This window comes from Mchenga conophoros, linkage group LG7, assembly GCF_057382185.1.
Source record: "Mchenga conophoros isolate Kocher_MC1m ecotype Shallow Benthic linkage group LG7, M_conophoros_male_GT1.1, whole genome shotgun sequence".
Taxonomy (NCBI): Eukaryota; Metazoa; Chordata; class Actinopteri; order Cichliformes; family Cichlidae; genus Mchenga; species Mchenga conophoros.
The window spans coordinates 55,138,801-55,154,956 of NC_140532.1; the positions used below are offsets into that span (position 1 = coordinate 55,138,801).

General features: G+C 37.9%; 1 protein-coding gene across 1 annotated transcript; it reads right to left on the minus strand.

Annotated features, from left to right (window-relative positions):
* Window positions 1-2,960, minus strand: LOC146571187 (proteinase-activated receptor 1-like). Its single transcript, XM_085280250.1, has 2 exons — window positions 2,754-2,960; window positions 1-2,281 (listed from the first exon to the last, which is right to left on the minus strand). Exons 1-2 carry the CDS (start codon window positions 2,827-2,829, stop codon window positions 1,068-1,070), a joined length of 1,290 nt encoding a protein of 429 aa, XP_085136376.1. The 5' UTR covers window positions 2,830-2,960; the 3' UTR covers window positions 1-1,067.
* Between the last annotated feature and the right edge of the window lie 13,196 nt (window positions 2,961-16,156).

A 16,156-nucleotide genomic window follows, 5' to 3' on the forward strand; every position in this document is an offset into this window, starting at 1 on the left:
TGATTGGCAATTGATTTATTTTTCAGCATGGTAATTACCCAAATATATTGCCAATACATTTAAAGCATACCCAGATAGAAAAAAAAACACAAAATAGACACTCACTTATGGGCCTCCCTGGAGCCCACACCTCAACATTATGGAAGCATCTTGACAGAGAAAAAAACAAACAAAAGGCAGCTAAAGAAGAGCTGTGGACTGTCCTTCAAATCTGTTTTGCCTTATGTAATATATTTTCATGCTCCTTTACACATATTTCCAATTTTACTAGGAAAATATAAAGAATATAAAGGGGTTACTCAAAACTGTATTTTATAGGAACAGTAGGTGAGTTATAGTTCCTGTGGGTTGTGTATAATTGTGCTCATCACTTCAAAGTTACACATGTCATGCTGATAATGGAAACTGGCATCTCTGTTTAAATGTCCACTTTGACCAGTAAATCTATCAGCAGTAACAGCTATTTCTTGTTTTAAATATTTGGCTACATCCACCCACACCTCTGAATGAAAGATGAGGCAAAAGGAATATACAACTGCCTACTGGAGAGAAAAGGATATTGGTGCAGTAGGATGAACTGACACTCATCAATGCACACTCTCACCAACAGAGGGAGGCATGAAACAAACTATGAAGGGCTTTAAAATTATAGATGGCATTGAGACATGCTTGTAGTGTGAGTCAAAAATATTTATTCAGTGAAAAAATGCTGCAAAAAAATAAATAAAACTGGTATATGTAATAAAAACAAAAAGTCATAAGTAACTGCTTTTCACTGGTTATATATAAACACTTTAAAACAAGCAAACAGTTAAAAAAATGGATTGAATAATACTTACAGAACAGTGAGCCTTTATATATATAGGGTGCATAAAAATAATAGTATTTCATTTCAGTGTTGCTCTAAAAAGCAGTCTTATCTGAACTCCCTTCATCGTTTAAAAGGCATAATTAGGAATCCAAACAAAGCTAAACCCTATATATAGGCTTTAATTGTTGTTGTTGTTTCATAACTAAAAAAAAAAATCACATTTAAGGATTCAATTAAAATGTCAGCTCAGTGAGAGTTAGAGGAGTAGTTTCTTATATTGGCTGTCGGTGTTTTCTTGGAAAGAATCCACTTTAATTGAAGAGTTTATTTTTGAACTTTCTGTACAGCTGGATTTCAGCATTGGTCTGGTGCTGGATCTGCATGAAGCAGGTAATGAATTACTAATATCATTTCTCTTTGTAACCTTATGACACTTGAGCACGTTGGAGAGTTGTCTCTGGCATTGGGAGGATCCAAAGTAGTAGAGTAGGGGATCTAGGAGGCAGTTCAGACTTCCCAAACACAGAAACACCAGATAGAGTGCGTAAGAGCCATCAGGTGCCTCCTGGCTCTTCTCGGTGTTAAACTGCAGGTAGTGTGCAAGCAGCAGACAGTTTGTAGGCATGAAACACAGGACAAATATCAACAGAACTGTCAAAACCATCACTATTGCTCTTTTCCTTTTGTGTGAGCTTCCAGGGAGCCTTTTTTGGAGTTTGCTCAGCGACCAGATGACTCGAGTGTAGGACACCACTGTGATGAGCAGAGGCAGGAAGAAGAGGAGGCAGCAGAGAGTGACGAAGTATGTCTTTAACCAGACGATCTTATCTGTGGAGTGGACATCATGGCAGGTGGTGATATTCAACTCACTGATGTGAAAAGTCTGGTCCGATGTAACAAGAGGCACAGAGCCAGTCAAGGATAACACCCACATGGTTATGCAGGCTATGACTGTGTTCCTTGGCCTCCTCCAAGCCAGAGAGTCAATGGGATAAACAACAGCAAGCAGACGGTCCACACTGATGCAAGCTATGAGAAGAACAGAACAATACATGTTCCAGTAAAAGGCAGCAGTGACCACACGGCACATGGACGGGCCAAATTTCCAGTTGTTGCCTTCAAAGTGGTAGGAGATCTTGAAGGGGAGCATCAGTGCAAAGAGCAGATCAGCTAAGGCCAGGTTCAGCATATAGATTGCAGCTGGCTTCTTAGGACGGATCCCCCGAGCAAAGGCCAGCAGAGCACAGACGTTAATTGGCACACTGATGGAGCAGACCAGCGTGTAGAAGGAAGGTAAAAGGATGGTGGAAACAGGGCCAGTTAGAAACATCAGGGCCTGTTCCGAAAAAACTTTTCTGTCCTTGGGACCATTTGAAGAACGATTTAATGTTCCGTTATCATCATAATCTATTGGTTCATCCGTCACTGACTGGCGTAAGCCATACAAAAAGCCCCTTCCGTGTGGAGCAGCTGGAGAAAGAGAGAAGGGGGGGGGAGACAGTCTGATCAAAGGTAAAGGAAATGGAAAAGTTTTGGCTAATCCAACAGGAAGACAATCTTCATTTGGTATCAAACTGTTTAACAAACATATACCACATTTTACTAGGTCCATATTATGCATTTCTAATTTATCTAATTACCTTAATACCAGTTTTGTCCATTAAAGAAAAATCAATTTCAATTTTAACAATACTTACCAAATTTAAAATCGCTAATTAAATCATTTCTTAAAAACTTAAAAAGTGCTCTTAATTGCTACTGTTTTATTACTTCAGCTTGGAAGGGAAAACACTTCTTCAATGACTTTAAAATAAAAAAAAAAAGAAAACCATCAATTTTATGCCGACTAAATGTAGCTAAATCAACACATTTCCAGTGAAAGTGTTTTTAAACAGTGTGCAGGGAATGCCAGAGTTTTAAACACAGTAGAAACTTTTCTTACTTGCGTTTTCTCTTGCGTAGGCAGCACCGAAACACGACACAAGGCACAGAGAAACTAACAGAGACATCGGAAGCATTCTGCTCACCGGTGAAAAATAAAACCACTAAACGAGAATAAATTGATTAAATGCGCGACGTTAATACTCTCCGTTCCCAGTCGACCCAGAGTTCTTCTGCTGCCGCTCTTCTACAGAAGCACGTCAAATGTGGCTTGTTTACGCCCAAATTTCGGCTGGTCAGATCCTATCGCGCCCCTCCACCAATCAGAGAGGTCTGTTCCCAGACACATTCCTGTGGTGTGATGTCACCTTTCCAGTCACACAGCAAGGTCAACATCTAACCAAAGACATGCGAGCAGCATCGACCCCCCCTGCCTCCCCCCGCACACCCAAACCTCGTCAACAAATTAGGACCGTTTTAATTAATGATGTAAACGGTTAGAAGACAGTTCATAGATTTTTGTCTATTTTAAATTAGAAAAAACAAACAAACTATTTTTTAAAGTTCTCTAATGAAACCTTTTACCTGTCGTTTTAACACACGATGAAAAACAAAATTAGAGTGAGACGGGGCTTATAACGTAGCATATTTCAAAGAAAAAGGCACAATGTGTTTCAAATGGCACATTTAAAACAGTGTGGGTTTTTTTGTTTGTTTGTTTTCTTTAGACAGTGAAGTTAGATGAGCCTCATGCTTTTTTTTTTCTTCTTTTTTTAAAAGCAAAAACTCTCCTCTCAACCCAGGAAGCGTGACTAACACTGCAGAAAGTTGTGTCCTTTTTCCGGACAGCACATTGAACTCTGCCTAAGAGCTGCATTCTATTTGATGAGTGATAAGAAACAATGATAATGAACCACAGTAACCTAGTAGTGAAGGGACAACAACAGCAATTTATTTATCACCACTTTAAATTGATCTTTCGTTCAGCTAAATATGAAACAGATTTTCTGTTCTTGGGATGTAAACATCCAGCAACACATTTCAAAGTATTAACTTCTGGGAAAATGCCTTGGAATAAACAATTTTGTTTGAAGTGATTTAACTTATCCCTGCAGACTCTTAACTGCTTCCTTTGTTTGTGACAGAGGGCAAATGGAAAGCTCTATAGGGTCATTAATTTTGGAACAAATATATTTTCAGACAACAAAAGCCAAACTTTTTTCCCTTTTCTTCTTTTTATTTTTTTTAACCCTTTGTGATGAGATAAGATGTTGCCATTACTTATTTTAGACATATTCAAAAGGTGGCTGGTAAAATGATAAATGTGCCTTTACATCCTCCGTTCCTGGTAGCAAATTGCTCTCCAGATTTTTTCCCTTTTTTGTCTATGTGTCCTTACATTTTTGTTTACTTACTTATGTAAACTGTTTATCCAGATTGCAATTGCTTGTCTTTCCAGGAAGTTACATGACCATGGTACTTCCCACTGGTGAAAATGACCAAGAGACAACCAACACAATAACCAATCATACAAGTTAAAGTAAAGGGAGTTTTTATATTCATGTATCTGCTTTATAAAAGTCTATATTTATAAAGTGCTGGGATGAGAACAGAGGACAGTAAAACCACCAAAATGAAAGGCACCTTTGCCTTGAAATGTGCTGATTACATTTTCTCTGTGTAAGATGAAAAGAGACTTCCTGAGGGAGGGATGGATGGGAGCATAGCTGGACTGGCCATCGGGCATACCGGGCATTTGCCCGGTGGGCCGCTGGCGATTTTTTGTTTTTATGGGCCGATGGATTTTTTTTTTTTTTTTTTTAGGAAGGGTATATATAATGAAAGGTGTTGGATTGGCCAATTGGTCATGATTGACTCTGGGCTGGACCAATTACAGCCGAGGAGGCCGGATGCACCCTCCCCCCTATTTAGCAATCACGTGATTTTCGCGCATTGCATGCCGGGAACTCGTGGCAAAACAATCCAAGTACCGCATCAAATGCAAGCGTTTGCAGCACCGCAAAACGTTCATTCTCCGGTTCCAATACCTTCTTGTTTTTTCTTTGCTGCACAAAAAAGGAATGTACAAAACAAAAGGAGAACAATGCCGGTCCGTACAAAGACAGACTCGACGAAAAGACAAAGAAAAGATACGAGGAAAAATCAAAGGAGTGAAAGGGTCAGACCCTTACGAGCACACAGAGGGACAAAAGACGTTAGCGTGCTGCCCAACTTTCACCACGCTCAGATTTATAATTATACGCTTCTTGGAGTGAGTGCATACACTCATGAAGTTTAGTAACTTCAGGTCACTGCAACAAGCCCAGGTACAGTTTACCGACGGATGGGTACAGGACCTTGAAATGCACCGTGTAGAACGAAAGACCATCGTACGAACAAAGGTAAGTTTACCAGCCTCACAAATCGTCCTCATAGATACACATTCGTTAACTGTTTATTAATAGGACCTTTGAGCTCAACGGTAATTAATTAGTAGTGGAAATAATTTCTGGCAGCATCACAGAAATGTAGCAGTGACAATAATACTGTATGCTGTAATCGCACTGGACAATTAGTGATACAAAACAACTGTTTTATCCTGTGAATAAAAGTATATGTTTTTGTCAGTGTACCATAATAACAGAAGCGAAACGCAATATTGTGTCAGGACAATTTACTATTTATGCACAATAAATAAAGGAGCATAGCGCGACAATTTCTGTTGAGCGCCAGACTTGTAACCTATATCACCAATTATGTTAAGAAAAAGGACGTATTAACTACTACAAAACTCTGATCTTTGTGGGAATGCTTGGAGCAGACTAACGTGAGCTGGAGTGTTCTGGGACGTTATATTTGGTATATCCAGACCATCCGTCGGCTCTTACTTCGGAAACATGGCTTAAAAAATTTCTCTTCAACTACGTAATCCGATAAAAAAAAAACGATCTCTTTACCCGTCGGCTTTCCATGGCTGTCATGTGACCAGCTATTGCAGTTAATAATACAACAGCTTCTTGGCATTTTTTGGGTTTCTTTTTATCGCTAGTACCTCTTGCCACAAGTTCCCAGAATCCTTTGCGGTTTTACCCCTGAATGACGTCACATTTTCAATCTTTATCCTGGTGGGCCGGTCTCTAGTCAAAATGCCCGGGCCAATTTTTTGTCCCAGTCCAGCCCTGGATGGGAGTAGGGATTGTCAGCAGCTGGACTTTTTCGCCTTGCTTTTTGCTTTCATGCTTTTATATTCACTCAAACTCAGAGAGGCAGACTAAACCCATTTCCTCCCAAAAATATTGGTCACAGTGAATTGTTTCTTATTTAAACATTCTTACATATTTAAACATAAAAAAAAATCATAACACAAATATAAAATCATATTTAAACATAAAATCTCTTTCTGCATTGGTGTTACTTAAAGCAATAGTTTAACATTTTGGGATAAATAAATTTGCTTTCTTGCTGAAGGTGCATATCTTGCACAACTATAAAGACCCAACCAGCATACTTGAGCATAAAGACTGGAAAGCAGGAAGTATATCTATTTATTTATTTTTATTTTTGGGGGGCCTTATTATGGTTTTATTTTTGATAGGGACAGCAAAGACTGACAGGAAAGTGGAGGAAAGAGAGAGGGGAAGACATGGGGCAAATAGCCGCGGGTCGGACTTGAACCCAGGCCGCCTGGCCGCTTTCATAAAGTCCACATATATCGCCTATCTATACCAGAAAACTTCATTAATTATAGCCTACATTATTTTCTTCATTAGGACTTGAGTTTTAAATAAAATTGCTGACAATAGGGAGATTACATGGAAAGAAGTGGGTCTGCATATAGATAGTTAAAGCTTTTTTATGTTTATTGTGTTCCTCTTGTATGCCTTAGTGCATGACGATTAATCGATGCAAAACCTAAGGTATTTCAGTCATGATTGACAAGGTGTTGATCTTGTTACAGTTTTCATAGTCAAGCCTTCAGTTCTTGGGGTGGGGCAAAAAACCTGAGCAGTACTGGCAGCAAGTGTGTATTCTGGTGAATTCCGCATGTTGTAATCATAATGCAGTAAACTGAACTTTCTCATGACTTCCTCAGAATGACTGGTGACTTGGCCATTCTTTAACATATATAAATAACAAATAATAACTCGTAACAGAAAATTGGTTGGCTAAATGAAAGTCACAGTATTTACACAAATGTATTGAAGACATATAACATTTGATTTTCACCAAGAAGAAGCAGAATTTGAAGTTGATTATTTTGTTGATGTTATCTAGAAACTTCTACATACACGATACCACAAAACCACTTAACTCAGGGTCCATAATGAAACATGATGAAGTCCCAAGCAAGCTATGTTAGTTAGCCCCTGTTATGACACTTGAAATTCAACACCGCATTGCAGAATATAATTATATCCCCTGAAGGATGATCAATATACTTTAGGTAGCGCATTAGTGTTACTGCATTAGTATAGTGTTTTTGTACGAGGGTATCGTCTGAAATGAATTTCTACTTTGCTCTCTAGACACTCCCCAAGTTAGCTGCTGCTCTAGTGTTGGGCAGGAAGGAAGCATTATGCTTTCAAATACTTTTTTATTTCTTGAAACAATGAGTGCTGTAAAAATGATACTATAAGGCTCTGGGACTGGCAGTATAATTCTCTGGGTTAATGGCTGCCAGAAACTGTTTTCCTGAACATTTTTGTTGTGAGAAAAAGTACAGTTTGGTATGCACAGTAGAGGACATGTTGTTCCTGCAGCCTGCAAGGCTTGGGGAGTTTCTAAACTAACAAAAGTTCATTCGTGCAAATAGGAGGAGGAAGGATACAGACTGTGGGAGATTAGATCCAGAGCAATGTCACTGCCACGCTTCCTGCTTTCTGTTTTTTTAGCGCCTGTAACAGCTGAAACAAATGTCTTAATGTTGAAGACTTGAGCATGTTTTTCTTTCTGTTGGCAAGTGAATAGTGTATTACTGTTTTTTTTTTAAATTAATACAGCCATAACAATTTTATGTGCAAATACTCAGATATCTACTTTAGTCTAGTTCCAAGAAATACAGACCATATAAATATATATATGTATATTTGAAGAAATGTAACTGTTGGTGCTTACTTCTTTGAACTGAATTAGAGCAAATTCATGTAAGTCATTACATCAGCGCCTTTGAACAAATAGCATGTTCATGCCAGCCTATGCAACGCATGAGGGTTCTTGCACTTGATGCGTTTAAAGTGTATGTGTAAAGGAGTCATAGCACTTCATTTGTTCCAGATTTTGTCATGTTACAGCCTTATTCCAAAATGCATTAAAAAAATTTTCAACTTAAATTCTATGCACAGTACCCAATAATGAATAATGAATGGTGCAAATAAACATGAACATGAACAACAAAATGTGTAAAACTCAGATAATCAAATAAGATTCAACAGCATGTGATTCAGCATATTTGAAGGACTTGAACTTCTCTAAATTCATGTTTTCTCCAAACAAATCAACAGCAAACAGTGCAAATTTCTGAGCTCATAAATCCACCATCTTTTTATAATGTTCATGAGTTGCACAGTTTCTGTCAGTGAGAAGATTGGCATTGCATAGATTCAACCAGAGAGCTTTATGTAAGAGTGTATCCATGTAAGATTTTTATAGTTGTCTGGCTCCACCAAACTCCAGAAATGCTGAGAATGCTGCTGAAGTTTAAGGTGGACATCATTTTGGAGATTTATGATGTCCATCTCCAAAGGACCAACACTGAAAAGCTCAGTCATCTGCCCTGACAACTCACTAGTGTCAACATCTAGGAAGAGGTTAGCAATAAAAGTCTCAGCAGGCTCCAGTTTCTCAAAGCCATAGAATCTGTCTGAAAACTCCTGTCCCACTTTGGACACCAGATCACAGAATCTGTGTCCATTAAATACCTTTTCTGCTCCTAAATGGGACTCCAGTATCTTTGCAACTGAGATGAAGTGCTTAAGTCTTTTATTTAGTATCTGCTGGATATAAAATGAGAATTTAGCTGTGAACACCTTCACAGCACTGATCATTTCACACACTGTTTACTCTCTGCCATGCAACTGCTAGATCAGCTGGTTAATTCTTTCAGTCACGTCCACTAGGAAAGCCAGATCTAACAGCCACTCAATATTTCTTTGTAATGTGGTATCCTCTCCTCTTACTCACATAGACATTCACTGTGTATGCTATTGCTTCCTTGCAAGTAAATAAACGCGTTGGGACACACTACTGTGTGTCTCACTTCATAAGATAATTTTTCTAACAGGTTTTCTGTTTTCTTTGTATTATTGTAGGGTCTTTACCTTACAATATAAAGCAGGTTGAGGCAACTGTTGTTGTGATTTGGTGCTATATAAATAAAATTCAACTGAATTGAATTGAAGTGAAAAATGTCCATCCATATTCAATTTCCAAGGCAGGCTTACTTGTTTGATAGGATTTAAGGGTTTCTTTTATTCCTCTCCGTGAGAGCAAGTGGCTACATGGGTAAGTAGTTCACATATCTAAACAAATTATCTCTGGTTTGAGTGTGAGAGGAGCCATTAATGCATTGACAGCTGTGTCAGGAAGACTATCTGTTGCAATACTCTGTCAAATCAACTATATGGTGACCCCTTGTAAATAAGGGAGTTGTAGCTAAAAGATGCTAAAGATCTTTAGGGGGTATTATATGAGAACTCATCTGTGTCTGAGCTGGTTCACAGGGATCCACACACTTTCTGCTGAACACAATCTGACTACTCATCCACTCTCCTTATTTTTATAAGGAGAATGTGTGTCTGAAAACTTATGTCAACTGCAGAGAGAGACACATATATCAGATTTTAGCATCTGTTGATCTACAGCTGTGAAATCCAAAAACAGTATAGATATAGATATAGAATATTCCAGCTTGAAAAGATTACAGAATGAGGAACTTATTTTTTTTAGACTTGCAGTCTGCTAAACTAAACTACACTACTAAATAAAATACAACATCTGCGACCAGAAAACAGGAAGATACACACAGCAAACATAAGAAAAGAGCTGAAAACCATGCAGACATTTATATTATTTGACAGTACAGTTTTGGCACATGACTGTGAACAGCACATTTTCCCTCACCTTGCCCTCTAGTGACAGTACACAGAATTCCATGGCAGCGGAGTATTGGGCTTACAAGATTTAAATGACACCTGCTGTATGATAGTGTAGTAGTTTGCACCTTTTTAACATCTGGTGTGAAAAATTGGATAAATAAAATATGCAAAACTACCCACTGTGGTAACCCCTTGTAAACAAGGGATACTACTACTACTAGTACTAGTAGTAGCTTCTCTTCTACTGTTATGTAGAAGAGTGCAGATAGACTTTTATATATTCTGTATTACTGGAAATTTTAACCTTTGCAGAAATAGGTGAAAGGTGTTATATTGCTAAAAATCCCTGGACGTCAGAGCCATGGGAAGGTACTTGAAGTTGAGGGTGCTGAAGTAAGAGCGTGCATGTGTTGGGTTGGGGGTACTAATTTCTGAGGTATAAAATATATATAATATATTCCATCTGACCCCACTGGACACAGCAGACAAGGTATTTTATGATACAGCAGCGCAGACACAGAATAATTTTGTTTGCGTACAGCTGACTAGAACCCATCTAAATATGGATATTATTTTAGCCAGCCCAAAAACCAGATTTAGACAGCATACAACATACCCAAGAACTCTTTTGCACTAAAGATCTACAGCTGTGAAATCCAAAAACAGTACTTAGATATAGAATATTTCAGCTTGAAAAGATTACAGAATGAGGAACTTATTTTTTTAGACTTGCAGTCTGCTAAACTAAACTAAACTAAACTACTAAATAAAATACAACATCTGCGACCAGAAAACAGGAAGATACACACAGCAAACATAAGAAAAGAGCTGAAAACCATGCAGACGGCAGATATTTATATTATTTGACAGTTTAGTGTGAACCACAACTTCCTCCCAGAGGAATCTGACTAGAAACTCTTTGTAACTAAGAGTATGAGATCTGACAGAGAACACAACAGCAAAATGTCAGACGTCACTCAACTGAAAAAATAGGGATATTTCTTCTGTGCAACTGGACAAAATATTTTCTGTTTCTAGAAAGAGCATTGGTCCAGTGATTTAAAAGAAAAGAAGAGAAAAGTGCCCCCACCCCCACTCACTTTTCATTAACGCTTAAAAAAGATTGAGATAACAAAAAGTTCAGCATGTTCCTGTTAGCAAGCATACATCCACATGTACCTTGAATAAATATCCTTTCTTCTATCACAGATAGGATCAAGATGACAAAAACACAATCGCATAACTTTTTAGAGAGTCACATAAATGTCATCTTTCTTGTTTCAAGACTCTATTGACAATAATTAATTTCCTAGGTTGACCTTGATCAGACAAAAGTGCTGATGTCAAAGGAAATAGCCTGGAGTACTGATTTATTTTAGTATATTCAGTGTTTGAAAGTGTTCCTGTTTTTTTTTATTCTTTGGCTGTATCATACCACACTTTTACTAACCAAGTAACTAAAGAGGAAGTTAGCAAGCACTTTCCCCCCAAAAATACACAATACAGTTTTGGCACATGACTGTGAACAGCACATTTTCCCTCACCTTGCCCTCTAGTGACAGTACACAGAATTCCATGGCAGCGGAGTATTGGGCTTACAAGATTTAAATGACACCTGCTGTATGATAGTGTAGTAGTTTGCACCTTTTTAACATCTGGTGTGAAAAATTGGATAAATAAAATATGCAAAACTACCCACTGTGGTAACCCCTTGTAAACAAGGGATACTACTACTACTAGTACTAGTAGTAGCTTCTCTTCTACTGTTATGTAGAAGAGTGCAGATAGACTTTTATATATTCTGTATTACTGGAAATTTTAACCTTTGCAGAAATAGGTGAAAGGTGTTATATTGCTAAAAATCCCTGGACGTCAGAGCCATGGGAAGGTACTTGAAGTTGAGGGTGCTGAAGTAAGAGCGTGCATGTGTTGGGTTGGGGGTACTAATTTCTGAGGTATAAAATATATATAATATATTCCATCTGACCCCACTGGACACAGCAGACAAGGTATTTTATGATACAGCAGCGCAGACACAGAATAATTTTGTTTGCGTACAGCTGACTAGAACCCATCTAAATATGGATATTATTTTAGCCAGCCCAAAAACCAGATTTAGACAGCATACAACATACCCAAGAACTCTTTTGCACTAAAGATCTACAGCTGTGAAATCCAAAAACAGTACTTAGATATAGAATATTTCAGCTTGAAAAGATTACAGAATGAGGAACTTATTTTTTTAGACTTGCAGTCTGCTAAACTAAACTAAACTAAACTACTAAATAAAATACAACATCTGCGACCAGAAAACAGGAAGATACACACAGCAAACATAAGAAAAGAGCTGAAAACCATGCAGACGGCAGATATTTATATTATTTGACAGTTTAGTGTGAACCACAACTTCCTCCCAGAGGAATCTGACTAGAAACTCTTTGTAACTAAGAGTATGAGATCTGACAGAGAACACAACAGCAAAATGTCAGACGTCACTCAACTGAAAAAATAGGGATATTTCTTCTGTGCAACTGGACAAAATATTTTCTGTTTCTAGAAAGAGCATTGGTCCAGTGATTTAAAAGAAAAGAAGAGAAAAGTGCCCCCACCCCCACTCACTTTTCATTAACGCTTAAAAAAGATTGAGATAACAAAAAGTTCAGCATGTTCCTGTTAGCAAGCATACATCCACATGTACCTTGAATAAATATCCTTTCTTCTATCACAGATAGGATCAAGATGACAAAAACACAATCGCATAACTTTTTAGAGAGTCACATAAATGTCATCTTTCTTGTTTCAAGACTCTATTGACAATAATTAATTTCCTAGGTTGACCTTGATCAGACAAAAGTGCTGATGTCAAAGGAAATAGCCTGGAGTACTGATTTATTTTAGTATATTCAGTGTTTGAAAGTGTTCCTGTTTTTTTTTATTCTTTGGCTGTATCATACCACACTTTTACTAACCAAGTAACTAAAGAGGAAGTTAGCAAGCACTTTCCCCCAAAAAATACACAATACAGTTTTGGCACATGACTGTGAACAGCACATTTTCCCTCACCTTGCCCTCTAGTGACAGTACACAGAATTCCATGGCAGCGGAGTATTGGGCTTACAAGATTTAAATGACACCTGCTGTATGATAGTGTAGTAGTTTGCACCTTTTTAACATCTGGTGTGAAAAATTGGATAAATAAAATATGCAAAACTACCCACTGTGGTAACCCCTTGTAAACAAGGGATACTACTACTACTAGTACTAGTAGTAGCTTCTCTTCTACTGTTATGTAGAAGAGTGCAGATAGACTTTTATATATTCTGTATTACTGGAAATTTTAACCTTTGCAGAAATAGGTGAAAGGTGTTATATTGCTAAAAATCCCTGGACGTCAGAGCCATGGGAAGGTACTTGAAGTTGAGGGTGCTGAAGTAAGAGCGTGCATGTGTTGGGTTGGGGGTACTAATTTCTGAGGTATAAAATATATATAATATATTCCATCTGACCCCACTGGACACAGCAGACAAGGTATTTTATGATACAGCAGCGCAGACACAGAATAATTTTGTTTGCGTACAGCTGACTAGAACCCATCTAAATATGGATATTATTTTAGCCAGCCCAAAAACCAGATTTAGACAGCATACAACATACCCAAGAACTCTTTTGCACTACAGATAGGAATGTGAAATTACAGCTTAATGATGTAGGTGGGTGGTTAAAACACAAACTTAATTTAATAATGGAGTTTGACTAAAGTTTTCTCTTGGGATGTTAGGGTGCCATTAAACATGTTCTTCGTTACTGTCTTTTGAATGTTCTTAATTTATGGTTGTAAGGTACATTTACCTAACGTTTCAAACATCCACCACAGGATGGCAACATCGGGAAGAACAATAGTTACTTCTTCCAGATGTTGCCAAGTGCATCTCTGTCTGTTTTTTTTTTTTTTTTCTTTGTGCTGTTTGTTTTATTACACCAGACACAGAGTCTGCAGTCCATTCTCTAGAAAATCTTTAAAAACTAATACACCTACTGGTAGAAAAAAATAATGAAAGGTCACTGATGAGGGCAGACGGAGCAAGAGACTGAGAGATGGATTGGGGGCATGGCTGCACTGATGCAGATGCAGTGATGCAGATGCTGTGCTGGTCCACCGTGGTGAAGAGAGAGCCAAGTATAAAAGATAAGCTCTCAATTTAGCAAGCTGGCTTGATTGCCGCTAATTCTACGATTAATTAACTTTCAGCGTCCATAGGGTCAGAGTTGAGAAGTAATAATGTACAAATGTGTTATACTTAGAATTTGGGGGTATCTGTACTTTACTTGAGTACTTCTTTTTCTCAAATTTTTTTTATGTTTACCCCCTACATGTTAACACAAATATCTGTACTTTCTACTCCTTACATTTTAAAAATGGGCTTGGTACTTCAGCTTCAACCCTTAAAGGGATGTAAGCCATCCTCATACAAGAATGCTACAGTACACAATGTGAAAACATTCCTACATGGATTACAGTCAGTTACTGCCTTTTCCCATTCTGACAACTCTGTCTGCCAAATATACAGCATAGCCCTACATATAACATACACATGTATGTTTATACTTAATTAACCAGCATCACTACATCCTTAAAAAATGCAAGGTTTTCTTATAACACTAGTTAAAGAAAACTAAATAAATTACAGTACGACCATTCTGGGAGTTTCAACATCCTGGCCATTCATCCATCCATTTTCTTCTTCTTATCCATGGGCCAAATTGTGGGAAGAGCAGCCTAAGCTTAACAGCCCAGACTTCCATCTCCTTCACTCCTTCCCCCTTCTTTACCTCATATGCGGGAACACTAACACGTTCCCAGCATGATGTAAGCTTATAACCAGCTGTTATTGTTATAGCTGTCAGCTGTGTAGAGGATGAGATAATCCATTATATAAAATTTCAAGCACCTAAGCAATATTCTGTCCCTAGTGTCAAGTACAGAGGACTCCATTTCCTTTTATAAGTTGGAATGAGTGAAGAAGCAGCCAGCGCCCAAAGAAACTCTGGAGAACTATCAATTAAGATAATTTTAAAATATTTACAAGGTAGTCTGGCTATTGGAAGAAATATGTTAAGAAAGAGCTTGAATCCTCTACACAGCACTGTAATATGTGTTTATTGTAACGTTATGTGGTTTGATTCACTGCAATGGCCAATTTGTAAAAAGTACTTTTCATGAAAATCGTTGAAGGTAAATTAAGAATAAGACCATGAACAACTGGTAACACCAGGTCATGTATAGATAAACTTTATCATGAAATTCCTTTGCATAAATATAATATGTCATGATTATTAGTTTGCTGTAAATAAATCTTTTGTCCTTTTTTGTTTTGTCATATCAGATAAATGTGTCATATCTGACATATTATGGGCTCCAGCCCCCTGTAGCTCAAATTCTAATTCAAATTCAAATTCAAATTTTATTTGTCACGTACACAGTCATACACAGTACGATATGTAGTGAAATGCTTGGACAACTGCTCGTGACCTAAAGAGAACAAAAAAGGAAAAGGCTATGAATAAGATTGGAAATAAATATGAAAAATTAAAAAGGGTAAATTTAACTAGGAAGGAATAAAATATAAATTAAGGTTAAAAATGAAATAACTGTACAACACAAATTAGAATGAAGGGTAAATTTAACTGGGAAGAATAAGATAAAGATAAATATATAAATTAAAGTTGAAAATAAAATAACTGTACAACAAAATACACAATACACAATATAGAACTATATAAGAATGTATGAAGAAATCTAAATATAAATAAATATATACACAATAACAGCAGCTGTACAAGTATTAACCGGAAATGAAGAATATAGTGACCAGTGTTGTGCAAAACCAAAGTCCAGAAAGTCCAGTGTGTGTGTAAGAACCATATGTGTGGGTCAGTACTGTGTGGTGGTGTGATTGAGAGACCGTATCGCCTGCGGGAAGAAGCTCCTCCTCAGTCTCTCTTTGTTGGTCTTCAGGGAGCGGAATCGCTTTCCTGACCTCAGCAGAGAGAACAGTCTGTTGTTGGGATGGCTGAGGTCCTTCACGATCTTCCTGGCCTTGGTCCAGCACCGCCTGCTGTAGATTGAGTGCAGGTCAGGGAGCTCGGAGCGGATGGTGCGCTCAGCTGACCGCACAACCCTCTGTAGAGCTCGTCTGTCCTGCATGGTGCTGTTCCCGAACCAGGTTAAGATGTTTCCCGCCAGGATGCTCTCTATGGTGCACGAGTAAAAGTTCCTGAGCACCTTGGAGGGCAGTTGGAAGTCTCTCAAGCGTCTGAGGTGGTAGAGACGCTGTCGGGCCTTTTTCACCACGGTGTTGATGTGACAGGA

Excerpts from the sequence above, each read along its gene's own strand:
- LOC146571187 (XM_085280250.1), bottom strand. The coding sequence starts at position 2,829 with ATGCTTCCGATGTCTCTGTTAGTTTCTCTGTGCCTTGTGTCGTGTTTC. Across the intron at positions 2,282-2,753 it reads CTACGCAAGAGAAAACGCAA|CTGCTCCACACGGAAGGGGC; the intron begins GTAAGAAAAGTT and ends CTCTTTCTCCAG.